Source organism: Candoia aspera, chromosome 1 (assembly GCF_035149785.1).
Source record: "Candoia aspera isolate rCanAsp1 chromosome 1, rCanAsp1.hap2, whole genome shotgun sequence".
NCBI lineage: Eukaryota > Metazoa > Chordata > Lepidosauria > Squamata > Boidae > Candoia > Candoia aspera.
In genome coordinates, this window is record NC_086153.1 from 28184000 (window position 1) to 28211960 (window position 27961).

General features: G+C 39.7%; 2 protein-coding genes across 2 annotated transcripts in view; one reads left to right on the top strand and one right to left on the bottom strand.

Moving 5' to 3' along the window:
• The window catches only part of USP34 (ubiquitin specific peptidase 34), a 617663-nt gene that overhangs the window by 352488 nt on the left and 237214 nt on the right, over nucleotides 1–27961 (top strand). The gene's annotated exons all lie outside the window — the stretch shown is intronic.
• Nucleotides 13322–27961, bottom strand: part of PAPOLG (poly(A) polymerase gamma) — a 33862-nt gene continuing 19222 nt past the window's right edge. Inside the window, exons 14-23 of the mRNA XM_063311256.1 lie at nucleotides 27047–27100; nucleotides 23356–23475; nucleotides 21458–21567; nucleotides 19255–19376; nucleotides 19006–19181; nucleotides 17700–17782; nucleotides 17384–17607; nucleotides 16384–16437; nucleotides 15549–15664; nucleotides 13322–14803 (exon numbers count right to left, since the gene is read on the bottom strand). Of these exons, the coding sequence (XP_063167326.1) occupies nucleotides 15563–15664; nucleotides 16384–16437; nucleotides 17384–17607; nucleotides 17700–17782; nucleotides 19006–19181; nucleotides 19255–19376; nucleotides 21458–21567; nucleotides 23356–23475; nucleotides 27047–27100 (1045 nt within the window). The 3' untranslated portion in view covers nucleotides 13322–14803; nucleotides 15549–15562. The remainder of the gene's footprint in view (nucleotides 14804–15548; nucleotides 15665–16383; nucleotides 16438–17383; nucleotides 17608–17699; nucleotides 17783–19005; nucleotides 19182–19254; nucleotides 19377–21457; nucleotides 21568–23355; nucleotides 23476–27046; nucleotides 27101–27961) is intronic.

Here is a 27961-nt window from a genome sequence, read left to right on the forward strand (position 1 = left end):
GAAGCCGCACTCAACTGCACCGGGAGTGAAACGCTATCTATCCTTAGGATGGAACACAGTTGATTTAGGCTTTGGTGTTGAAACTCAAGCATATCTTAATAATATTGAATCTCTGACTGAAATATGTATTTCACTATAGTTCACACACACACACTTCCTGCAGTATAACCACCTAGCTATAAGCAATGATGGAATCTTTCTGCCTCCTTGCTAAGCAAGCCTCGGCTGGGAGTTGGGATAAAGCCATTTCTTTCGTGAAATTTCTTTACTCGGAATGTTATGCAGAATGGGCTGCTTGCCTTCTGAGGTTTGTGGAATTGATACTTGGCTATGTGATCTGTCATGGCCTTTAGACCTTGTGGGCTAAATCCCTGCTTAAGATACAGCAGTAAGAGGAAGTGATGAATGTGAAATCACAGAAATACTAGTCCCATCTGCCAGCACTACTGTATCTCTTCTTTGCACCAAAAAGGGCATCCAGCAAATGCTACGCTTTGAGGTGTCTTGCTACTATACTGTAGCTGCAGCTTCTCTTTCATCATCAGATCTGCCTATAAATATGACCAGTTTGCTGCATCTCTTCCTACCTGTCCTGCCAAGGGATGAATGTTAAGTGTGTATACTTCTGCCTTGGGTGGGCACAAGTTTTTGAAGGGTGTTGAGGCACAGAGTGACAATTGCAGAAGTGATGTAGATTTATTTTGATCACAGAGAGAGCACAAGAGACATTATTTCCTTTCTGATGCCAGGAACCCTGCTCAGCCTGGCAATGGAAGGCCACAGGCTGGCTGGTCTGTCAAAGGTGAGATTGAAAACAGGACCCAAACAGGCTGCTTCTCAATATAGAGGCATGCACCCTTGGTATTCATTCCAATGGAGAGGAGGGGAAAAAAGGGTTGCTAAACAAGTGGTTCTCAAAATCAAACTTTGCTAGGGCTACAAAAGAAGAGGCACAGACTCAGAAGAGGAAAGGCTATTAACCACAGATAGTTTCAGAAAGTTCTCAGCCATATTAAGCCCTGGGAACCCAAAATGGCCCAAGTTCAGATCTTTCAGCCCAGAGTTGCATCTGTTCTACAATGTGATTATGAGGATGAAAAGAAAAAGGTGGGATTATGCTGTTCACAGGATCAGTGAGCTAAAACAGGCCATTTTAAGCGATTAGTCTGGCTCTGCTGAATGCAGGAATCCTGCATTAGAGCGTCTCTAAAACATATTCTCCAGCTTTTGCTGGGAAGGGATTTCTTTAATTTTCTGAAAGAAGGGTATATGAAAGAAGGGACTATGAATTCTTACTTTAATCACCAGCCTGGCCTCCTGAAAATCTTAAGAAAACCTTGCCTTTTTACTGCAAGTTGTCTGCAGGTGTGTGAGAATTATATAATATAAATAGACACATGACCTTTCTAGAGTATCATGGAAACACTGTTTCTGAGGAAGCTGTCTGAAATTAAGAGGAATGTAAGTCGCAAAATTATATTGGCACGTGAAAAACGATATAATAGGCCACTTCCCATTAGGTCACCATCACTTGTTATCGCTTCACCGATCAAGTGTATTTTTCCAAGTTACAAAGCGTGACCTAATAAAAGTGGTAACCATTTCAGCTAATCTGGTGGGGGCGGGGTGAGTATAGGTATCAATCAAAAGCCATGCAAATAAAATCTGAGCAGTAAATTATCTGAGCAGTTCTCTTGTCCTATTACTTGAGATTTTTTTCAACTGGAGATGATGAAAGTAGAAGTCGTCATTCTCTGCATGCATAGCATGTGCTCTAACTTTGAATTATGGCTATTTCCTCACAAAGGAAATAGAATTACCAGTACAAAGAGACCTTCTAAGATAAATGTGTCTGTCTATGTGCATTCTGTGTGTGGAGTTATAAAGCAGGAGGGGGGCTCCCATATTTGTCATCTGAAGCTATTTACTACTCCTCTTCCACTTTTCTCCCAATTCTTTTTACTTTCTTCATAAAGGCCAAGTTAGAGAATACAGAGGCTTCCTTCAAGTTTAATAAGATTGTGTGAAGAAGCATGCAAACCCATTCCTGAAGGAGGAAGATTCAGACTTTCAGACATCAAGGGTGAAGGTCCAAAAGGGACTTCAAGTACAAGCTTCCCAACTGTAGGGAGGATTCAGTAATGTACGCAAGCCCAATCAGAAATGGAGAAAGTGGACCAAGGACACTAGGGAAGGGCTGGTATCTGTGCAGCCCCTGCTTGACGATGACTTCACTGAATGATGCCCAGCTGATTTAAGGTGGGTTTGGGCATCAAGAGGTTCTGTTCCATTTCCAAAGTAAGTTTTATTCCCGAATCAAATTCTCTTTAGTTTTTGAATATGGAGATTTGATCTTAATTAGTTATATTCCCCCCACAGCATATCCCTATTAGTCAGAGATCCAGTGAGAATTAAGGTATATTTTGTTTTTTAAAAAAGTATTTCTGTTTGAAAATAGAACCCCCGTGTTATATTTCCTCTCCCCGCCCCCCCCATATCCAATGGCCTAATTCATGGGTATAGCTGGAATTTTAAAATCATAATCTGGGACGGGGCTTTCTTACTTACAAAATGATTGCCACCGTGAGCCTGGAGTGTCACAAAATAGCCACTTACCAAACGGCAAACTGGTAATCGTGCTCTCCTGGCTTGCTCTAGCATCTCAGGACACTTTTTCCTGTCCCTGCTTACCTTTGCTTTTTTCCCCAGGCAAGGGCTACAATTCCAAATGCCTGGCCACATCCATTTATTACTTCCATTGGTGAAGAATGCTGGGGGTGGGTAGATATATGCTTGCAAATAAAGGTGGTGCTCCTAACAGGCAAATTAAAATAGAAGTCTACTGGGGGTGCAAACACTGGCAAACCCCAATCACTGTCCATCAGCATCATATTGCCTACTGGTTATTTTTGTAGTCTTGCCAGTCTAGCACAGTGACATGAAGACATGGGGTAAGTACTGGGCAATAGTGAGGAGGATGACTCTTTTACTTATTTACAGACAACAGTCTTCTTTTTGAAGGGTTTTCCAGGACAAGTCTATTTTAAAGAGAAAGAGCCACAAGAAGAGAAAACATGAGGTTAGCAACTGGGAAGCAGGCTAAGCAGCATGTCTACAGAGCATCACTATCGTTACTGTCTTGAGATGTATCTCATTTCTTTTACAAATCAGGGTGGAGGCCAAACATTTGGGCCTTTTTTTGCACATGGGGGCAGCCAGAGAGACAGAATGGGTTCTTCAACCCTTGCAGATGCTAAAGCCAACCCTTAAAATTCCTTCCCAAAATGGGCTTTGGTCCCACCCACTTTTAGAGCACAGCCCTTGACATTCCATGTAAAGCTTAACATGGCCCTTGAGCTGACAGAAGTAACACACTCCTAATTAAAATAGTAATTTTCCCATACTTCCATGGAAACTTACACATTAGTGTATAGGTATCAATCTCTGCTTTTCTCCACTTTTGGCATTATGTACGAGATCACCCTAAGAACAGGGAGAATCCATGACCATCTGTTGGTTTTTCTTACAAAGGTAGATTGAGATCTACCAGCAAAGAGTCATTAAGCTGAATGAACCAGCTATCTTAGGAAACTAATTTTGAGAAACACAAAAACATTTTTTTTTAAAGTTATTTAATAGATAGGAGGGAAAAGGGATGTTTGTGGGATTTAAAAAAATTTTTTTTAGTTCAGATGCCAAAATAATTTGACTTTCATAGTAAATCTTGCGGTTTGAGATGGAGGTAGGTAATGTCTTTGACACTGGAGTGTCTTGTCTTGATCCAGCCCTGCAACCACAACAATAATTAAAAAGTTTTTCACCCTACCCCCAAATTAGAGTGGAATGGATTTTTGTATGAAAATAATTGTGAGGTTTGTTCCATTACTGATTGCTAATTTTGAGGCAGGATATGCGCTCAGAGATACCATCTTCCTTTTTAGCTTGGTGAACGTTTGCTTCTTGAGCCACTAGTTTGCATCTAGCTCACTTTGGTGGACCCAAGGGTTCTAGTAAAAAAAAAAAGAAGTAGATTCCACAACCTAGAGTTTGCTAGCCTGGAGGAAAAAAAATACCTTTATTTTCTTTCTAAAACCTACACACCACTGCATTAAAATAATAAAACTAGCTTTTAAAATAACTACAAAAAATCAAAATATCCTAAAAAGCAACAATATTTAAATCAGCAATTTTTCGTTCAGCCTTCCTTCCAATATCCTGCAATTGGGGTTCTTACAGAAGCCTAAATAAAGTTTATTTAGGCTTCAGCATGTTCTTCAAGAAGCTTTGATGGATTTATATGGTGGCACTGATAGCAATGCTCTAAGGAATGTTTGGGATCAAGCTGCTATTTACGTTTTCCATAGAGTTCCATTACGTAAAGCTGATTCAGGGCGCTGTGAGAAATTTAAATGATAGCTAAGTGAAGCCATCCAACACTAGGTGGAGTGTTGGGATACTGTGGTTACCCCAGCTGGAGTGCTGAGACACTGATCAAAGATGCTAGGTCCTTGTACTGGTCCTGGAATTTGCGTCATGCTTCAAGAGACATACCAGATGAGCCCAAAATTGAATTGAATTCAGCATTCAGTTTCTGCAGTAGCCAAACAGATCTGTGTGGAATCCATTAGCAGCCACAGATATACTCAATAAATGTGTCCAATTCCCCTTCAACACCATCCAACTTGGCAGACATGATTGTATGTGCTGTGAAATAAATACTTTTGTCTTGAATCTACTACAATTCAAACCCCAGCCTTGGCTTTTAATATTACGAGATAGGCTGTCCATGTCCTCTATATCATGACAAATTTTATACTCTTACCTCATGTATTCTTTCTTTGCCTTTTTCCAGGTTTAAAAGCCCCAAATGTTGAAGCCTTTTCTAATCTAAAGGGTTACTTGAAAGTCCTAATTTTGCTCACCCTTTTCTGCCCCTTTTGCAGCACTTCTGAGGGAAGTTGGCAATGTGCTGGGCTTTAATTAGCCTGCTGCAAGATCACCGGTCCCACCTTCCCACAGGACTCTGGGCCTCCATTTCTGCTCTGGCTGCTAAAGAGAACAGAGCCCAGTTGGGCAGCCATTCCCCCCACCCCCCCAGTTGGGGGAATAGCAACCTCGTGGAAAATCTTCCACAAGGTTAATATCCTCATTAGGGAATAAGAAGCAAGGCGGGGATTCCATGCTTTCAAGGGGAACACTAATCAGTGGTATTAGTTAGCAGAAAATTATTTCACAATTACCGCTTTACAATTGCATTAAAGCTACTTATTATAATATCGGAGGAACAGTAAGAACTGGTGTTGATCTTGTTTATTGTTCCCTCCCCATTCACATGTTTTTCCTTTCATGTTGTCTGTTAGGTTATAATCCTGGGAGTAGAAACATCTCTACAAGCCATTCTGGAAGAAAGGGGACAAATGCTTCAAACAAAATCAAGAGCTGCAGCACATTTATCTTCCTTTTGAAAATATCTCACCGATGGTACTGAGGGGGTGACAAGATACCTAAGAATATGTTCTCCAGCTCTTTGGATTCCAAAGCAGACAGTGACCAACCCGATGGCGGTTTGCTTGACTGCGGCAGAAACTGTGCCCAGTTAGGACAGATAGGTGGACTGGTGAGGACCAAAGAGAACCCGGGCCCTGCAAGCTGGCAGCTGGTTCTGAAGGACAGATCCCCTGGTGCTCGGGGCCTCTGGTTCCAGTCCCTCTGCCCTCTTCTGACTACTCCTGTCATATAAAAAACAGAGCACAGAAACGCCTCTTGGAGCAAGTGAGACAGCAACTTTGCCGGCCTCATTTGGAGTCAAGGCAAGAAGAACCCCACAGGGCCAGCTGTTTTCCAATACAGTTGGAGGAAGTCTTATGTGTCATATAGAAAAGGCCCAACCTATTGGCAACTGGACACTGTTGCAGTGCTTTCACTGAACTATCTATTCAACTCCAAGATCCCCTCAATAGTTAGTCACCATAAACACAGACCTAAGCTTATAAAAGGTTAGGATTGGTGGGTTTTTTTGCCCAGTATGCATCACTTTATCTATGGTTCCAGTGAAATGTGTTTGACATTTAAATGACATCACTAGAATTATTTGTTTTCTCTATTTTAACTGTTGTAAATACAGGAAGTCCTCGCTTAATGACCATTCGTTTAGTGATGGTTCAGACTTACCACAGTGCTGAAAAAACTAACTTATGACTGGTCCTCATACTTATGACTGTTGCAGTGTCCCATGGTCACAGGATCACCATTTTCTACCTTCCTGGCCTGCTTCTGGCAAGCAAAATCAGTGGGGAACTGCATGATTCACTTAATGACCATGTGGTTTGCTTAATGCCCATGGTGATTCAATTAATGACTGCCACAAAAAAGTTGTAAAATTGGGTTGGATTTGCTCAATGATTGCTTCACTTAGCAACCGAAATTCCGGTCCCAATTGTGGTAGTTAAGCAAGGACTACCTGTAATAGGGTGTTAAGTGCAGCATACTATTTATTTCTATCTTCAGTTTATTTATGTGTAAGATAAGGTTCACCAATTCCAAGACAGATTCCTGGAGATCTGCTTTATAGTATTTTGTATTTAGTCCATTTCCTTTCTGGTTCAAGAACTTGTCCATCCTGTATAGACCCAACTTGTACAAAAACATTGCCTAATGTATCAAAAACTCTTCCCCCTAAAACATTGTTTTATCCAAGCTTTGAGACTATTCAGTTTTGCCCTGCCTAGCTAGCCTTACCCATGGGGCAGGTAGCATTTCAGATAAAGGAGCCCTCATTGTCATCATCCTAAGCAGGAACCTAAGCTTGGCTCTCCAGGGAGTGATGCTTAAGTGTTCATGTCACAAAGCAAAAGGTCCTGTGCTTTGGGGGATGTAGCTGGAATAGGACTTCAGGTGTTGAATGGAATGTGCAGAAGGCCAGATAATGGAACAAATGATTCTTAAGGTGTTCAGCTTCTAGCAATTGACAGCTTGAAAAATGCCACTATTCTTGGCCCATCCTGTCCCATTCTGCTAATAGGAAAGTTGAGAAAAATCACCTACCTGAATATGACGCACACACAGACACAAAAAGATTAGCAATGTATTTTGATGAAAAATATCTATTACTTGGCATCATGATCAATGGAGGTTTTGCATAAACAACTCTTCATTGACTGATGAGTAATTAGAAGGCAGGGCTTATTTAGGAAAAAAAGGAGTAAAGACCACATTTGCTGGGGATAATTGTAACACAGGAAAAAAACACCCAATTCCCTTACCCAATGGTAATAGATCTATGTCGTTTAGCATTTCATCGTGGAAAGTTTATTTTGGTGTTTTTGATTTTCAAAATGTTGTTCCTTACTTTACAAGGAAAAGGCATGCTGGCATTTCGACATAATTTATAATCAAACCACACATAACCTGCCCAATCCCAAAGTACGTAATCAACAAAAAGAAAAGCAAAACAACCAACAACCCCATAATAATAATAATAATAATAATAATAATAATAATAATAATAATAATATAATGAGAACCATGTCAAAACCCAAGAAATATTTACAAAAAGCAAAGCTCAACCTCCAATAAGCCCCAAGAAAAGCATATAGTCAGTCACCTGGACCCAAAAGCATGTTGAAATAAACATTTTAACCTGTTTCTGGCATTGCATCAAGTGGGGGCTGCACATATTGCGGGGGTATTCCATAAGGTGGGTGCTATTACAAAGGAAGCCTGCTGTCTCTCCCATGCCTTGTGGTCCTCACAATTGTTAGCATTTTTGAACATTTTCCCCTTATTCAGGCTCCTCCCACTCCTTTGAACAACTGTAAACCTTGGAATCCCCAAGCTCCTAAGATCTCCCTTTAGCTGGTACAATTTTTGCTGCATTAGGATTGTTAGCAAATCAAGCTCACTATAATAAATGGGACTTGTCATAAAATGGATCCCCAGTATCCTTGGGCTGAGGAATTGGAAAAAGAAACATCAGCATCTTCTGGGTCCTTTCTCTTGGGACATTCATTTCTGGTGTGTGTGAGAACAGTTAAAAGTGCAACCCATCTGTATGCAAGTCAGTGGAGCATCAGATTATACACCGAGTAAAAATTGATAGAAGTGAGATTCAACCTAAATTAAATAGGTAAAGGTGAGATTTAACTAGTGGGATTTTGCTGCAATTTGGGATACATGGAGAGTTTGTGATTGGGAATACAGAACATCTGCAGCCTAATATCTGGCCCACATAATGGATGACATTGCAGAACTACTGTGATCTACTCATTCTCCAGCCTGCAAAATAGAGATACAAATACAATACACTATAGTGTTGTTGTACATTAATAACTTGTTCACTACAAACATCCGTGCAGTAACCAGAGAACTGATGTTACAATGCTCTCATGTGCTAACATCCTGGCTACTGCATTTTGTAATAACTGTAGTTTCCAGGTTGTCTTCATAAACAGCCCCAATATAAAATGAGTTCTAGTGTCTAAGTATGTGTTAAAGAGATGAGTCATTGTTACTAGGCTCTCATGGTTGAGCAGGGTCACAACTGGTGCACCAGTCTAAGATGGGTAAGCCCCCTCACTGCTGTCCCAGGAGGAAATGAGTGTCCGAGAGGATCCCCAGGCTATGGATCTGTTCCTTCAGAAGCAGGACAGAGAAATTACTAGGGCTTTCAATGAGCCTAAGATATTTTTGGACAAGTAATAACTCTGACTTACTGGGATTCAGCCTACACTTGTTCTGGCTCATCTAGACCTCCAAGGCTGACAGGACAGGGTCAGGATTTCCATGGTATCTCTGGAACTCTGCCCCTGACTCCCAACTCCCACAGGTGTCCAGTAAGGTACCATAGTAGAGGCTATCAAAAGTTGCTGAGAAATCTAATAGGACCAGGAGGATTATACCCTCACCCCCAAGGTCCTCACCCTGATCATTTATCAGAGTGATTAATGCCGTTTCTGTCCTGAATCTGGACCTGAAGCCAGACTGGTAGGGATCCAGATAATCCACCTCAATTTCAAGGATGACACTTCCAAATATTACTATTACTAAATTACGTCAACAATCACAGATGCAGAATATAGATCTGATTCATGTTTACTTAAAAATAAGTACCCATGTGGCTGTTGTTTACTCATTCAGTCGCTTCCGACTCTTCGTGACTTCATGGACCAGCCCACACCAGAGCTTCCTGTCGGTCGTCAACACCCCCAGCTCCCCCAGGGACGAGTCTGTCACCTGCCACGAGCTAAACCGTGAAGGGCCACCCAAGACGGGAAGGTCATGACAGAGAGGTCGGACTAAATGCGATCCCTGGGGAAGGTAATGGCAACCCACCCCAGTATTCTTGCCGTGAAAACTAAATGGATCAGTACAACCAGAGATATGTCGGTATGCCATCAGAAGATGAGACCCCCAGGTCGGAAGATGGTCAAAATGCTACTGGGGAGGAACAGAGGATGAGTTCAACTAGCCCCAGACGTGATGATGCAGCTAGCTCAAAGCCGAAAGGATGGCTAGCGGCCGACAGTGCTGGTGGTGAATGGCAAATCCGATGTTCTAAGGATCAACACACCATTGGAACCTGGAATGTAAGATCTATGAGCCAGTGGCTAATGTGCTTACTCCCATATCATATGTAGTATTTTAGTCTTTGGTGGGTGAGAGGACCCCACAGTATACAAGAAAAGAGAAGGAACTTCCAGTGTGTCCTGGGAAAGGAAGAACTGCTTCAAAATCCCTCTCCCTCCCTCCGCTCAACTGATACTTTTTCAGTGGCTCCTATGTCTGTTCTAATGCAGACTGCCAATTCCTTTGGGGACTGGCGGGGGGGGGGGGGCAGGATCTGGATATTGTTTCATTTGTATATTTTGCAAGGTACCCTGGAAGTTGGTAGAGCTCTTTAAATATGGGCAGAAATGCCAGGACACTGATGTGTCATAAAGCTTTTGGATACAAATCTTTTCTGAACTCTCGTCCAGATCTGTTCTAAATGTGCAGTGCCAGATCGCTTTTAATTGTTAAGAAATGTTTAAGCATTTTTAAAGAGTACTTTGCATTTATTCTATGTATATATTTTTGTTGGTTTAGTCACTTTTTGCTCTAAGTTGTTATTGTTCACTGTCTTCATTTTTTTTAAAAGGTAGCATATTGTTATTTTAAACAACGAATAACTAAACACATATGTTGCAGGAGCTGTTAATAATAATATCCCAGCCTAACTTTACAGGCAAATTGCATCTGGATGAAATCTTTAATGTATTTTGTCTTGAGATTTCTGCTGTGGCATTTTCTCATCTCCACATTAGGTTACAGTGTCATCGCTGTTCCTGTCCTGTCTGTGATGTGGGTGAGGGGGTGGATCCAGTTATGCTCTGTTTGCAAAGACGTATCTGGAAAAAAGCCTCAGGAAGCAGAGACTACCACACCAGAGAAGGTCAGAAACAGACTCTGCGCTCACCAGGACTGTGCTTCTGCTTGGGAGGTGGCAAATAACAGCTTCAAATACCACATACGAGAGACGTGGCACTTTGGCCACAAAGCTCAGTCTTTAGGGCTACCATTTCTGGGTCTACCTCTTAATTCTTTGCTGCCATTTAGTGGTTGTATGAGGGGTTTTTTTTTTTTGGCAGACCAGATTCTGTAGCCCTATCAAAGTTAGCACTTTGTGGCTGTGGATGGCTGCAGCAGTGATGGGTTATACTTACATTTCCCATATTGCCCCCAGCATAACAGTGCTCTGAGACCCTGTGGGAAATTCAAATGAAGAAGGGAGGCCATCCCAGGTCACTCTGCATAGGCCTCCTCATGCTGCAACCTAGCCCTACTGGCTGGAAGTAGAACCTGGCCAAACTGAGACCACCTTCCTATCTTCATCAGTTGTCATCAACTTTTTAAACAACACGTACAATAACTTCGTTATAGTGAGCTGTGGACCAGAAGGTCTCTGCTTTCTCATCTTGGCTATGAGTTCACTAGGTAACCCCAAACTACTGACAATATGAGGATGAAAACACTAATCTAGGAAATCATAAAAACATAAAATGCAGAGAAAGGGTGGACATTTACATGGACACCTTGGCCACAGTAAAAATAAACGAACGTAAGAGAAACATTGGAAGAACTTCTAATGCAAATTTCTACCAAACTAAATGAAAATGAGGAAAAAATGTGGAAGACTCCCTCAACCCAGCCCAAGTTGCTATATCAAAAGTGCTGATAACATGATAGGCAAGCCTGTTCAGAAGTGAGCATAAACCTGGTAGAGAAGGCAGCTGAAGCTCTGAATCTGCTGCGACTGAACCCTCTACTTCAAAACCATGCAGCCACAGGTATCTGTTGTAGGGGGGAGCAGGGGAAGTGACAAAAGGCATGTCATGATGTAAAACCTGGCTTTGATACTTGGATGGAAATTTGTAATAGTGGTGTTTGCATCAAGACACGTATCATTTTGATGTAATCTGTATGTGGCGCATGCAGCCCTTTGACACCTCACTCCATTCCCTGCTTTCCTGCAGAATCCAACTCTCTCTAATGAGCTTTGCCTGGAACGAATCAAACTCTTCTCTCCCCAATCTGTGTCAAAGAATGAAAAAGGTCATCCTGGGTCAGAGGGCTAAGTGATGCTCTGTTCGTTCCTGTGGCATAATCACATAACAGTTTGCCCTTATTTCTTGTCAAGGTCCAGTTTTTCAGTTTTTAAAAAATGATAACCTATTTCAGAAGAGTTTTGAATCACATGGACAACATTGCTCAAAGGCTTTTATTTTAAATACATCCCTGTTCTGAGAGACAAAAAGCAGCTGAATCATTTCTATATCAGCCAAACTTACACATGCCTAGGCTGTTATTGCAGAGAGTAGGAGAGGGAAACAGATTATCTTTACAGTAACATAGGAAGACAAATCCTTGCACACAGAAAAGGGAGAAGAATATACGTTATTGCCAATTAAGAGAAAGGAACCTAAATTCTTTGAAGAGTGGGAAAAGTGATAGAGGAAAAGAAGAATAAAAACAAATGACAGACACCGAGAAAGAACCTTAGACATCAGAGGAACTGATTTTCTAAAAATTGTAGTGAAAGTTCCTGAAAATCTTGGAGATCTGACGAAACTACCAGCTCTGACTGAAATTGCAAGTGTGGCCTTGGATGTTGGTTTTCCCAAGGTACACCTCTTTGCAAACAGAAAAACAACTGTTTCAGTAACTGTGGTCGGAATTGTAATACAAGGAGAGGAATGAAGTACCATTCTACTCAGAAACATATGATGTGTAAAGGGAGAGAAGAGTGCCAAGCCCAGCTCCAAATAGCAGGAGCTTCACTTTTCACTCAAATTGTGCCTTACCCAAATCAGCAAGTGAGGCTTTTTAAAATGGGGAAATGTTCATTTAGACCTCAGATGAAATTAAACAACCCTCTCCAACCTTGTGGCTAGGCATCATGGATCCTTTAGCCCAGCATACCTGGATGGCACCAGATTGGGAAAGGCTGAATTAGAGGTCAACATCTTGCTATAACCTCTGAGCACTGAGATTACTGATTAAATACTTTGCATATTTTCAGTCAGATACTATCTATTGCTGGCTGGTAATAGATGTCTGCAAGCTGTTCTCACAGATATTTTTCAATTTCTGCAGGCTGAGGATGTATGCAACATCATTGCTGGAGTGATGCCCACCAGATGCACATTAAACCCATGTCCTTTCTAGTTTGTGAAATCTGGTAGGGTGGACCTAGTGTGCTGGACTACAGATAACAAAGATGCTCTTCCAGTTGTATTAAAGACTATTTTGCAGTCATTAAAAATGATACATTAAATCTTTCAGAACTATGTAACTAGAACTATGTAACTGCCAGCCAGTTTTGAGTAGTCTATATTTGTGCAAGATGATTAAGCCTACTGTTTGAAACTGAAACTGCCCTGATGACCCTCGGCAAACAATCTAAGCATACCATATTCAGTATGTTAGTAGGAACTATACCCTCTCATAACATCAAATAGGAATCTTATTGGAATTATGTTCTATTGTCATCTACCTCTGGTCTGAATTTTAAACAGAACACAGTATACATTTTTCACAGATTTACATCAGCTTGTTTGCAGTGGTCAGTTAGGAGAATTCTAATTAATCCTGAATTTGGTCCAAAACAAGTTGCTATGTACAAGTTTTAAATCCTTCCAGAATGAAAGGTGCCATTTGCAGCTTCTCATGGAATAACCAGTCCAGATTTTATCAGAATAAAACCTACTGCCTCTGTTACCTTGTACTAGAAGCAAAGAGCTCCTTAACTACTGTATAAATAAAGTAGATGAGACTAGAATTTACATTTGTTTGAAAAATTTTTTTACAGTACATACAAAAATACTCTGCATACACTTTTTTGGTTTTGATTACAAAAAACAGACATTACAAAATTTAAGATTTGAAAACAGCATTTGCTCCTGGCATATCAGGACATGGGCTCTGAAGGACAGCATGGTTCTGGAAGAGAGTCCAGTGGTCTTATAGTGGGCAATACCGATTCTAGTGCAGTTCTTCAGAAAACTACAGAATTCAAATTTGACAAACTCATGATTCTACCCCAGCATTCCCAGTTCCAGTTCACAGAAGGATAAAGAGCACTCATTCCCAAGGCAAGCCAAAATATGGGAAATAATTTTCAGATCTTTCAACATGTAAGAAAAAATAGGTTGGATTGCAAGCTATGGTTTTACAATTGCCCTCTAACAATTCTGAAATTCAGGTGATATACCACTTTTCTTGCATTCCAGTATTGTGGAAGAGATAAGTCTATTTAAATTTTTATTTATAGATTAGCATGCAATCCAGCTAAACCCTGAAGTATATTTAATTCCCATTGATTTAAAATTGGGGTGCTAGATGTGTAGAGAGAAGAATCAAAGTTAAATTGACATCTCACTATTATAGGGTTTTAACGCAACTGAACAATGGCTGAAATTGTGCTCTAGGTTCTCCTTTTGTGAGCCTCCATGGGAAGCAGCTGTTTTGGGACATCCACATATGTGCCAAATGGATTTTTTAAAGGAGAAGCACCTCCAATATATAAACACATACTCCTGTGCATTATTCCACTTTAAAAGAACCCCTATGGCAACCTGCTACACAGATCACCAGCCAGCCTCCATACCACCAAGACTGGTTGTGGATTTTCTGGTAAGAACAACAGTGTTAATATATTTAAGGGAGAGATTCAGACTACCTGCACCTCTGTAATGCCATTGATAACAACAGAAATACACCAGGGCTAAGTACTCTGCATGCCAACCCCTTTAGGAAAAATAAAGGAAAGAAATTTTTGGGGGGTTTTTCCATACAAAAACATTTTCTGCTGAAAGAAGAATAATTCAAATACAAGACTTAAAATAAAGCTATGCATCTGCACAGTGAAAATAAAGGCCCAGTCCAAGGGAATAAACCTTAAATTATAGGAATACCCACACACCGCAAATTTTGGAGGAACAGTAGCTTGACATTTTTTACAACAATTAAGACAATGTAACAACCTGTAGAGAGAAATCAACAGAAGATTAACCCATTTTAAACAAGGATGGATGCTACGCGTAATGCCGATATTGGTCCACTTAGCACTGTCTTGACACCAACTTGGAGCAGTTATTCAGGAAGTTGGGTGGAGGAGTTTCCCAGCTCTGTTATGCGAGATCCAAACTGGAGCTGACATGGACCAATATGCAAATTGTGTGTTGTACCATTTAGATGCAGTATCTGTCTTCACACTTTGGGTGTCGCTTGCTACTACAGTAATATGGATACAGTAACTTTAGGAAGACTTTTAACAGAAGAATATCTTATGGTGCTGTTCATGAAAATCCTTTCAGTCAATATTTCAAAATTATGCATTTTAAATGGAAACTGCTTTATGTTATTTTCTTTTAAATAATAAGATTCACACTTTGTTAAATAAACTCGTGTAAAAAAAAAAAGAGGACAAGCATACATTCGGTGATGATCTTTGCTATATACACAACATTTTCCAACCTGGTGCCTTCCAAATGCAGGCACACTGGTTAGAAATGCTGGGAATTACTGTCTCTATACATCTGGTGAGTATTAAGTGAGAGACATCTGATTTAAAGAATGTAAGTTCCATACTTCAACAACTTTGCAGGATATCTATAAACGTTCGAATTAAGTATAATCAGGATTCCATTCAGTACTGCACAACACAGCTGGAATTTTGTGTACACAATGGAATTTCTTTTTCCTCTCCCATCCCCTCCATACTCCCTCCCCCCACCCCCAATCTGCATACAGAAGGTCCCACAACCTTCTGGAGCTGATCTGGGAAAATCAAAGGAGTCTTACAAGAGAAGAAAGAGAACCAATATAGGACTAGATATTTGTCCTGATAGAGAGCTAGAGTGGATCATGGCACCCTTTCTGTGAGTTAAAAAAAAGTTTATTAGTGGTTGCAGCCAAGTTAATATGCTCAAAAGAGAGGCAAGAGGGTAATGACAACAGCTGAAATAAAGAAATGAGCAATAGCCATTAAAATTCAATATATCTACTATTACCTGGTAAAGCACCGCTATCGATTAAGAGTCAGTCTGATGGAGTTTTTAACAACGCGGACCATGCCACTTGCTGGAATTGGAGAAGATGAATCTGGCAATTCTTTACTAGAAAGCCGCTGCAAATGAAAACTGAAATCAGTTGAGGGAAGCAAGATTCCAGAGATATGAGTACAAGCCTACATCAAAGCAACATCTTACATGAACCCTACTACTAAGAGATCTTTCATTTTCATGGGCTCAGCTTCTGTTACTGCTACTGAAGGAGATGACTGATTTAAGGCTTTTAGCTTGTAAGCCAATCTAGGAGTCCTTGTGGGTGGGTTGCAACCCCTAAAAGATATTTATTATTATTTACTGTAATAAATTTATACGACTGCCCAACTCACACACAGTGATTCTGGGCAGCTTACAAAATTAAAATCCACAATATAAAAAAACCCATTGACCCCCCTCGCCCCCAAAATTAGAATAAAAGTTAGAATAAAAAATAAGTTAGAATAAAATACGAATTCGGAATTAAGCATGAGCAATGCTTCGGATTTGACAAGAGATACTTCAAAACTGGTATCAGCCTTGTGCTCCCTGCTGCAGCCTCATAATCCTGAGATCAGACATGGCTATTTTAATAACTCACAGACAGATATGGTGTGTTCTGAAGCACCTCTTCCCAATCAAATCTAAACTGCTGAACAGCCCTGTTATATCTAGTGACATTTCAGTGAGAGCAAATTATAAAGCATGAAGGTGTATTATGAAAGCCACATAAAGATTAAAACTCTTCAGACATCAGCTTTTAGCTCCATTTTTGTTTCAAATAGAAATGTTCACTTAATACCTGTGATCTTTGTGTATGAAAAGTTGGAAGAGTCATGGTGTCTTCAAGGCTGTGCTAAAAGGAAGAGAGAAACATAAGAAGTTAGTAATGAAATGCAAGTAGTGGGCCACAGGCAGCCAGTACAAGCCACAGTGACATCCCATGCATGATGTCACTGCACAAATGATGTCATTTGCACAATAGTGTCATAGCACAAGTGATGGCACTTGTACACACACACTCAGACATCCTTGCAGTGAATATTGTCAGGTTCAGATCATTTTATACAATAAGGAATTCATAGCCCTCCAGTTGCTGCTGAATAGTAACTTTCAGTATACCTTGCCACTTACTTTGACATCTGAAACTTGTACAAAGTAATGCAGCATTTCCCTCTCTTCCCATCTCTGAGCCTTGGCACTAATGTCTACTTTGATATCATAATAGATCTGAATTTGGATAAAAATATACCAAATTAATGAAGACCATGTAAAGCCAGGTTTAGCACCTCATTTCCACACCCTGAAGACTCATCATATTAGAAATAGTCATCTTGTGTGCAACACATGCACACATCACTACTAGCTTCTGATCCATTCCTTCCTTCACCTCCCCAACATCTAAACCAAGGTAATAATTCAAAAGGGGAAAAGGCTGGAATGTCTCCTGAATGTTTTGCCAGGAAACAATCTGAACATATTTAATATAAATTATGCAAACAGTTACATTAAATTAGCTGTAGACCTCACAGCGGGGCAGGGGAGGGAAGGGAATGAACATTACTTATGCCCATTATAGAGCCACTACTACTAAGATCTACACTGTTATTAAAGTCTGAGCCAACTTGGGTATGTTTCCACAAGAAATCAAGATCTCTATGTTCAAAAAATAACTTTCATTCAATTTGAGGCTGTAGTCCTCAGCACAGTTTTGTTATCAGTCATGTAACCATGTCCTCTTTGATCAATCAACTTTAACACTCAAGCTGTATTGGCACTTCCTTGTGCAAAGAGACACTTACCTTGTCTACATCTTTCAGCCGCTTAAAACAATCTCCAGAGGCTGGTGAGTGACCTCTCTTATGCGCAGAGTTATTTTTAACAGAACCTATTCCATCCAGGTGTTCCTGGGAATGGGCAGAAGCAGGGGCAATAATCGGAGGAATCCTATTTTGCTCTATAGCCATGGAGACACTACAGGAACTTAAAGGCAATGCTGTGTCCACTGTAGTTGTAAGATCCAAGTCTGCAAATTGGAGTAATATTAAGTTTTGCTTAATGGTCCTAAAAAAGAATTATTTGCTAATTTTCAAGTTGAGTACATACAAGAGCCAATACCTGGCACAGACATCACTGACCGAGTGATGGTCCATGGCTTCTCTTGCCTTTCAAATATAGTAGGTTTTTGAAGGTCCCCAGACCTGTGAAAAGCAACAATGGTTAACAAACATTTCAGGGGATGATATCACATTATGATAAAAACCTTCCACAATAACACCAGAAAGCAATTGCTAAAACGGATGTCTTAATGGTGCCTGAACAAGAACGGATGAGAATGATAATTGTTTAGAAAAACAGTATCTGTTTAGAAAAAGTCTATTTATTTCAAATACATGGTTTAAGAATACTCTATTCATATACACACACAGAATAAGAATGAACAAGGAAACTTGAGGGACCTGATTGTTTATGATGAAAGACTGAGAGAATTAAGGAAGGAAGTTCTGCATGATTTAAGAAAAGAGGATTTGGAAGCAGCCTGGAAGAGAGAGAAAAGCATTCTGTCACACACGTCATCAAAGTCTGTGGAGTTACGTTAACGAAAAACATGTAAACAGGGATGCTTCATAGAATGATGAAGTGAAAGAGGCTGTGAGTGAGGAAAAATGAACTACTGCAAAGATAAGGGTAAAGAAAGATGATGTGTACAGGAAGAAAAAGATAGTTGAAAAGAATGTAGTCAAAAAGGCCATGGTTAAAATTAAAAGAGAAAGAAAAATGCTTAGTGGTTTCGATGGAAATAAATTGAGAGTGAATGAAGAGGGCTAAATAAGGAGCCTTCAACAGAGTGACTGGAATTAAAAATAAAACCAGTGAGACTATTTGGATAAAACAAAGTGAGGGAATGTTGGAAGAAGCATTTCAGAGATCTCAATGAGAAAGAGGAGAATTGTTCTGTCTTCAAAAGTAAAGGTAGCAAAAGTAAACCCAAGAATTACCTGGGATAGTTTTTTTAAGTGGGCCTTTCAGGGTGTCTGAGAGAAATTTGATTAAAAGGATACAAGAAGTAACAATGAGCAAAAGTTTGGGAAATGCGGTGCGGTTTTATTCAAGGAAGTGGATGAGCAGACCAGAATTTGCTCTTCAGCCAGTCACTGGGAAGCCAGCTCTCCTATGTCAGCAGCACAACATTAACTGCCCCAAGGGTGGGCAAATCATAGCTCATGGGACTATGCCCCATGAATTTGCAGAGCAACTCTTCTCCTCTCCATTTTTGCAGAATATAGGTACTTTAAATCTCTGCGAGTGCACCGCTTTGGCCCCTCAAGTCCTACCAAATCCCTCAAAGCACAAAGAACAGGCTGAACATTTTGCTTCCTCCTATTTTGGGGGTATCGAATCATTCTGGCCTTCCAAGGCCTACCTTTCTATTTCTTTTGAAGAAGATTTGCTGCAATATTCCACCACGTTGCTGAATGACGGAACAGTTTTGCACTGTGTGGTAACTTCTGCATTGCTGTAAGCGTCCAAACAGCTATCATTTACCATTGTCCTTTTCAACACAACCCCACAAGCAGGTCCACCAAGATCAGGCACGCTCTGTTGAGATAATTTCAGTTTAGATACACAGATCTGTAAATGAAGTGGTCAGAAAGACCAAAATTGGGCAAACCTTTTTCCTCTTCTGCAAGATGTCTGCTGGCAAGTAATAATGGAGTTGTTTCTTCCTCACATGAGTAGCTTCAATCTTCATGCCTTCTTTCAACATGTTGATATTGTTTGCCTGCCTATAAACTAAGATCAAAGATGATAAAGTCAGGAAGTTATCTAACTCCTCAGGCAACTTTGATCAGCCTCATAACTTGCTATTCTGCTACTGCTGGAAGAAGCTCCCCAATCCATAAGGCAGGTATCAGACTGGGGAACTATACTACAATATAATCATCCTATCTTCTGGAAATGGAATGAAGCCATATAGCTCTGCCACACTGTCAGTGAATAGAAATGAAGAAAATGATTTAATCCAGTCTATTTTTGCAACACATGCACTATGAGTCCTGAGACTTTGGGTCCTGAATGCTCCTGAAGGTGGTCTAATGGTCCTGTCTTACTGGTAGACCTGATTTTACTAGCTGGGTACAAATAGTAGGGGAGGCTAGGGGTACAGGCACAATCTTCTTTCCTTCTGGAATCTGACTCTGAATCTGACTCTTAACATTATCCTTTCTGCAGTGAAAGCCTACATAGTTTTTTTCAAGAGAATTAAGCAGCAGTCTTCTTTAGCTTATTAGCTTGAGCACGTAATGAAATACTGAAGCATACTGGACAGGTTAATGGGAGCTGGTGTATTACAAACTGTCTGCTGGTTTAAATTCTTGTCTCCATTAAACCAACATAAAATTATTACATGTTTTCTAACAAAGGTCTTACATAACTTAAAACCAGATCTTGTCCAAGAATGAATGAATGAATGAATGAATGAATGAATAAATAGGGGAGGGACTGATCTCCACACACCCCCATAGCAATCTAGCTTGTACAGTTAGAATAGTACATAGGTATATATGAATAACTGTGTATCCAATGCATTTTATATCCTAGTTTACAGGATTCATTTTTACGCTGGCAGATATTTGGCAAGGCATTTAATAAATCTTATTTTTATATCCAGAAATAAATTTCCTTGTCTGTATAGAGCAGTGTTTCTCAACCTTGGCAACTTTAAGATGTGTGGACTTCAACTCCCAGAATGCTGCCTGGGGAATTCTGGCAGTCGAAGTCCACCCATCTTTAAGTTGCCAAGGTTGAAAAACCCTGGTATAGAGGCAGAGGCAGTGGCGTGCTGGTAAGTGTTTAATAACTGGCTCTGCTGGCTCCATTGCTGCTGCCACACTGCTAGCCACCGAATAGCTGACCAGTGTGCCAGGTGTGGTGGCTCACTTCTGCTTTCAGCTGGCCCACAAAATTCCAGAACGTTTAACAATCAGCTCTTGCAAGCTGGTACAAGCCAGCTCCAGCACACCACTGGGCAGAGGGCTCCACTTTCCACTCTGGAAAACATATAACGTGATCATGACTTTTGGCTTTTTCTTTCTTTCCAATGAATACTCCTAAGCTGCTTACGGCAATGCTCAGCTTTCAAAAATAGCTTTTGCAGCATTTTCTAGGCTGACCAGTTAACTACATTTCACAAGGCACTTTTCCTCTCTAAATAAAAGCCCCAGACACCCCATACATTTTGAAAAGTAAGCCTATTGTTTTTTCCTCTGGGGAAGGACAAGTCCTAATTGGACTTCTGTGAACAGTTATCCAGAGGAGTCTGTTGTAAAACTCCTATTAATTCCAATGGTAAAACAAACTACAGAATCTAATTAAATTCCAAGAACACCACTTGGAAAGATAAATGCCTCACTGCAGCATAGTTAAGAGAAACCCCCATTGATTGTACTGAACTTTACTCTATTGCCAATAATTCCAAGGCTACAGGGAGCAGATTTACCTACAATCAAGTTCAGTATGGATAAAGCGGATGTGATTAAAAAAACAAACAAGTAAAGGATGTGTTCTTTTGCAATCAAGAAATCAAGATTGTGTCAGTCCAATAGACTTTAAAGGTATTAAAGAAATAGTAAATCTTTGAAAAAATGATTTAAAGGAGAAATTTGCTTCAGCACAGATTTTGCTTCATTTTCAAATCTTTCTGCGGTATACTAGCAAGCCATATTCCTTTCCCATTTTTATAAGCCGCCTTAGTATGGATGACATTCCATTTGGTTGTCAAGTTGCCAGAGGCACTAATGTACACTGAAGTGAGGCACCCATCTGAAATAATATTGGCCCACTCAGAACAGATTTTCAAGGGGAGAAAAGATTACCTGTATCTGTGAATGACTGGATATCATAGGTTAAGTCAATGCTTACACTCTCGGTGTTCTCCAGTTTCTTAAAAATTATTCCCAGAAACCACATTGACACATAGTCACTCCTAGAGGGAGAGACATGAAACATGAAACAAAAGCCCCAGAGCCAGCAGTGTTGTGGGTAAGGGCTAAAAACAAATTACTTATGCATTAAACTGATTTCTTTGCAGAGCTTCAGATGTCAATATAATAAAGAACAAAATTACATGTTACAAAGGAATTGTGGACTTTGCAATACTTTGTTATTCTAATGAGGAGTGAACAATGTGTCAGGACCTATGGACTGTATGGAGTGCTCAGCTGGGCCAAACATGTGTACTAAGTGCACACATATATACCTGCATGCACACATTCGTAACTGGACAAAAGAGACAGAGACACACACAAAATCTCTCTCAGCTATAGTGTGCTCACTCGAACAGGAAGGTGAATTTTCCCCACCCCACTTCAAGATCTTAATCTAACTGAGATGGATAGACAGAGGTTTTACCACAAAACTGCCATTTTACATTTGTTCTCCTCTCTGTTGACTTGTTTCCCTGCTTCCACACTATTTTCTGAAAGGCCCTGTTCCTGTAAGGCCCAAACAACCACGAACTCCCACCCTTCACAAGCTCCCACAGAAGGTCAGATGCACTTAGAAGTCCTCCTTGGCCTTGGAGTCAGCAGGAACAGGGCTTTCAGAAAACTCGCACAGCTGCTGTCCCACAGGGGAGTCTGGAGAGGACATTCAAAATCACACTAAACACCCTCAAGGATTGCATGTGATCTATAGTCCTCCCCACTCCTCTGGTGCTTATATGGGAACCAGGAATATAATCACCAGGAAGAAGCTGAACTATTTCCCCACCAGCTGATTCGGTTGCGAAACAGTCTGTCTGTCCCTATCCTTACCTAGCCAGGCAGGCAACAATGAAAGGAGGGAAATGTGCAAAGGCAGGGGCAGAATAAGCAACCTTATTCACATCACGTCATTCCTTGCAAACACTACCTTCCAAGCTTTTATTCCTTTAGGCCATGTGCATTTACAAGCATAGTGCTTATTTACATTCTAATCCCTTTGAAAAGACAAAAACCAACCATATTAGCTATCCAAAAAATCCGAACTCCCTTTGAGTCATACTTTATTAGGCAATTCAAGGTTACAAAACATGTAATCTTTCCAGTCTTTGGGAATTATCAGGCAGGTTGGTTTAAAAAAAATAGAGGGAAATGGTAAGTGTTGCTGACGTTCAAGCTAAATCTGTGTTAATTAGTAAGATGGCTCCTTTTCCATGGATGCCCCAATCCTTTGAGATTTGGAGGGCCCTATTAGCCCTCTGGAGGGCTGTGAAAACCTCACATTGGGCTAGGATCAAAGTGAGCCCAGCAAATGCAAATGCAGAGTAAGTAGGATGCTATGGTGCTGTGGTTCAGATATATCATATTGTTGTGGGATTCAATTGGTCATTTTTGTTCTGTTTCAACTGGATGTTGTCGTGAGCTGCCTAGGATTATCATATATAAGACAGGCAGCCATATAAGTTTTAAAAATAAATAAATAAATGGAATGCCAATGTAATATAAAATCCAACTGTTAATGTTGTGGTACCTTAAAGTCCTCAAATCAATTATGACACAAATCAACTGTGTAGTTTGTGCTACACAGACTAAAGGTACCTATAAATTAAGTAAGATTATCATGTCCCTCCCATATTTTCCCACTGCTTGCTCTGTCTTTAGTTACCCAAGGAAACAATTGAGGATGACACAACAGACTAGCTTCACAAGGCTTTTTTGACTAGCAGTGTTAGCCTCACTCCAAAAGCAGGCACCAATACAACAGAATACAATAGTGGTTGATATTAACTCACTCTTTGTAGTGATCCCTGTTCCCACTGAAGGACTGTGGATTTACATGGGCAAGGGTAATAAATTCATTCCTCTCCAAATGTCCAACAAGCACACGGATTTTAGACTCCACCAAGCCAACCCTAGAAGGAAGAAAATAAGCCTCCATCAGCAATTGTGCCAGAACGCCAAGGACTTCCAACCACCAATGGAAACATGGTAGCATGCAATCTGAGGGCATAATGCATGGAACAGAAGAGAGAAATTTAACACTGGAAAATATTAATTTCTCTTTCTTTTCAGCATTTAGAATTCTTTACACCCATAGGATGAATGCTTGCTATTTCAGAAATAAAACTAACCACAAGTTTGAAGCACATAGGAAAAAACAAACAAACAGTAAGCTAAAAAGCACCAGATAATCAGCAGACAAAACAAAACTCTCACTGTCAAACAGCAGCTATATTTATTTATTTAAATTTGACTTGGGAAGTGTTGATACTGATTTAGGAGGTAACAACATCTCCTTTCCTAAAGGATCAAGTTTATATACCATCCAACAGGGCCAAAGTAGCCTTTGTGATCAGAATTGCCTTTCTTCAGGCTCAGATCATAAAACATAATCAACCAGGGCTAGTCTGATAATTTCCTTGGGCTACTAAATTATTGCAAAATGTATGATTTCTAAGGGGGTCTAAATGTTTACAAATGCTGCAAATTGGTTGGAGTATAAAGATGGGGAAAGTTATCTACGTTTCCAAGTAGCTTTTTTTCTTTTTAATATTCATAAACAATAAAATAATAATACACATTATTATAAAAAAAACTATTTGCAAACTGTAGAAAAGCCTTTCATCAATAATTGTTCTGGGGTCATTTGACCTTAATATGTGCTGATTCCAACTTCGAGTGTGTTGTGGGTTAAACTTAAAAGCTGTTTTTAATTTTTAAAGGACCAATTGGGGTAACACCACAGTAGTTGCAAAATAGTCTTCTCCCACAAGAATCAAACTGAATATTTAAGTTCTTCTTCAAATGAATGAAAGCCTTCTCAGTGAGGTTTGCTTTCCCTTTATTTATTTTTTAGCATCTGGGTGAAGATTTTTTTTGGGGGGGGTCTGCAAAGGCCTTTAAATTTCCCATGTGCTCTGGACTTGTTTAAAATCTGTACTGTGAATTTTCCTTTGTTAACATATTTTATCTTATGCTCCTTTGTGTTACATTTTATCTTGCTTTTATGCTTTCAGGCAAGAACAAGAAAATATAAGAGGACTACCTCTGCGTTATTAACTACAGCCAAGACCTTTGACTAAGAAGTTCATGCCAGAATGTGGAACTCATGGCTTGTCAGAACATCTGATTACTCTTCTGAGGAACATTTACAATGAACAAGAAGTTACTTTAAGTAGTGAACTTGCAAACAGTGTCTCAGAATAGGGAAGGAAGTAAAACAATGGTGAATATTGTCTGTTAAACTGATGCAACAAATATGTTATAAGAATGGCAAGATTCAAAAAGATGACAGCTGGACAAAAACTGGAAGTTGAAACACTAACAGTCTGAGATATAAAGACAATACCAGTTTGTTAGCTGAAAGTAAAAACTTAAAAGAGCTTGTTAGGAAAATAAAAATGAAAAAATGTGTTAATGCTAAATATTAAGATGACAACTAGCATTAGTGAATTTACAATTGAAAATGAAGATGTGATTGTGGTACATAGTTTTATTTTCTTTGACTTAAAAATAAACATAGTCGCAGAAAAGTAAAGACAACATTAATTGTAGGGACAGAATACAGTGTTAAACAAGATCAGGAAGGATAATGATATTCCTAAGACAAAGATCAGAATATTTAAAGCAAGGGTCTTCTCAATGGGTGAAAATGTTTGTGAAAACCGAACACTAAAAAAAAAAGGTGTACACCTTGGAATCATAGATCTGGAGATGTTTACTAAGAATGTTATTATCTGGGCCCACCAAAGCAAAACAAAGCCATGGAAATACAAGTCTGCAGGGCTTTGTTGCTGTAATTTTTCTGGTAATAGCCGGAAATCAGGGTGAATGAATGAATCAATCAATAAAGCCAAAGAGCACTTACACCTTAGAAAGTTCAAAGGATCCATTAACTTGAAGCATAAGAATCTGCTGGCAGGAGAAAACAGAGGCAGAACTACAAGAGTTGACTGTAACTGTCCACAGTTTGAGCACTAGAGAATTCCAGGAGCTGGTCTGAAAGAGTCGAAATGCAGAGCAAGGGTGACAGGAATGCAGGTCTAAAATAAGAGTTTTTTCCAGCAGAGGGGAAAGGGCCTGGAAGCAGCTCTTATATAGCCCCAGGTGCTAGTGTGGCTTGATCAGCAATGTTACTACCCTCTCCTCTCAAGGAGGCATGCCATTTGCCTTTGCTCAGTCCTTTGCAGCTGCCATGTGTTCTTGAGGGAGGTATCCTTCCAGAATCTGGCCCCTGGGTCTCACTTGCTGAGGCTCTTTGTCTTCTGAAGCTGCCACAGGTGCTAATTACCTGTTGATTCTTCAGGGTGCTGGTCTATCTCTTTAGTTTCTGACTGGGGGGTTCAGACAAGACCATAATAACCACAGACAGCAGATGGAATCAATGAATCCATCCTGGACTAATTAACCATTGCCTGCTCCCTTGAGGTTATGTTTAAACAGAAACTCATATTTGAGGTATGTAATGTGTGCATATGATAGACTACTAAAACAACTATTATGATTGAAGAAAGGAGGAGGAGGAAGAGGAGAATGAATAAGGTGGATGATCAGGATCAAAGACATCATTGGACTGTCTTTGGAAGAACTATGGGTTTTCACTGGAGACAATCAAGATGGAGACATTTGTCCATACAGTCACCAGGGACCCGGCCCAGCAAAAAACCACCTATCTATATTCAATCTTGTACACCAGTTGTTTGTATTTGTTTATTCTGAACTGAACTTCATTATGGGATGACATATAACAATTCTGATTTTTTTTAGCGCATGCAGACTGTGTTTATATTCTAGGCAAAGCCATAGTTTGTTAAATAAATCATAACTGGCTTGGCTGTGCATAGTCTGCCAAGCCATGAATTACGATTTATGAACCACAATGAGTGGCTTCAAACAATATGCTAAGCCAAAGCAAACAAACCACATTATGGCTTAGTAGAGTGTAGTCATAAGACAAAGATAGTATGGTTGGAAATTGGACTGATCTGATATTAGATAGGAATTACGTGATGGGCGGGTCTAGAACAGTGTACATTCTGCAACTCTCTTGATGTCGTGTGCAGAAAATTCAACATTCTGAGAATCTCAACTTTTTTTCCCAATTTTTTAAATCTCTTCATCCATGTAGAAAGGTCTGAAATTATGTGGTTAAAGCTTATCAAAATACAGAAATCAGAGCAAGTGGTTAAATAAATTAATTGAAATCTTAAAATAGAATCACTTGAATAATTTGCAGAACAATTTGTACAGAATAAATAAGATTATGTTGATTTCCTGCTCATACATTGTGAATGATCTAGGCATGTTATTAATTTGGTAACTCAAATACAAGTGTTCAGTCAATCTGGAAAATAAATCTTGTTCCTAATGAAGACTATGAGGGCAAGACACCAATGTTTTCCCCACCTTCCTTCTGAAATGCTTTCATTTTAAAATGAAAAGCTAACATCAGTTTTATTATCAGCATTTAAAGAGTAGGCTTACCATTCCAAATGATGTTCTTCGGTTGAAGAAACAGCAGTCAATACAATATAATGCCTGGAAATGCAGAGAGCTAAAATTTGGTAAGTTTTTAACAGTTTTAGGTTTAAAAATGTCCCTCTACCACTCAACCTTCAATTCCTTTTAACCTTATTTATAACACTGACTCCTCTAAAATCTTGACATGTACTGATGTACTTCTCCCACATCTTTACATCTCTTCTCTGGCCCTGTTGCCTACTTCGCAAGATTCAATCCATAAGCTGAGGAGGCTTCTGCAGCATTCAAGAGTGGTAGATAAACTGGGTTGCTTAAAAGAAGCTTATCAAAAATGGAAACTAGAACAAAGGATAGTTGATTGATATAGAGATTAATGCCTAACACAAATTCATAATTCCTATTACAGGAAATACAGCATAGGGAGCAGTTGAAGGATCAACCAATTCCTCTTTTAGCTAATATATAATATTGGTAACCAAGACTGGATGTACATTTCACAACCATTTTGGAACAGCTAATCTGACTTTAGCTGTTCCAAACAGTATTTCCAAAAAAATTCGAAGTGCTCATTATAATTTATAGAGCTGCGCAAAATGTGGGACTCAGCTATCTAAAAGCCACCTTTTTTCTACATGATGGATTAAATAAACAAGGCATTTTGTTCCCTCTCTAAAATTCCTGTGCGATGCTGAACATGTTTTGATTTCATCCATCCTTCCATAAGAACATAACATAAATCTCCGAAATGAAAAAAAAAAGGTATCTACACACTGTTGAACAGAAAATCAATACTTTCCTTCTTATTTACTGGGTATTAGCAGTCTACTATTAGATTGGTATTCATATTAGTAGGGTAATATTCTGCACTGCATTTGAAGAGAGCAGCCTGGTCTATTAGTCAGCATGCTGCTGCTACAA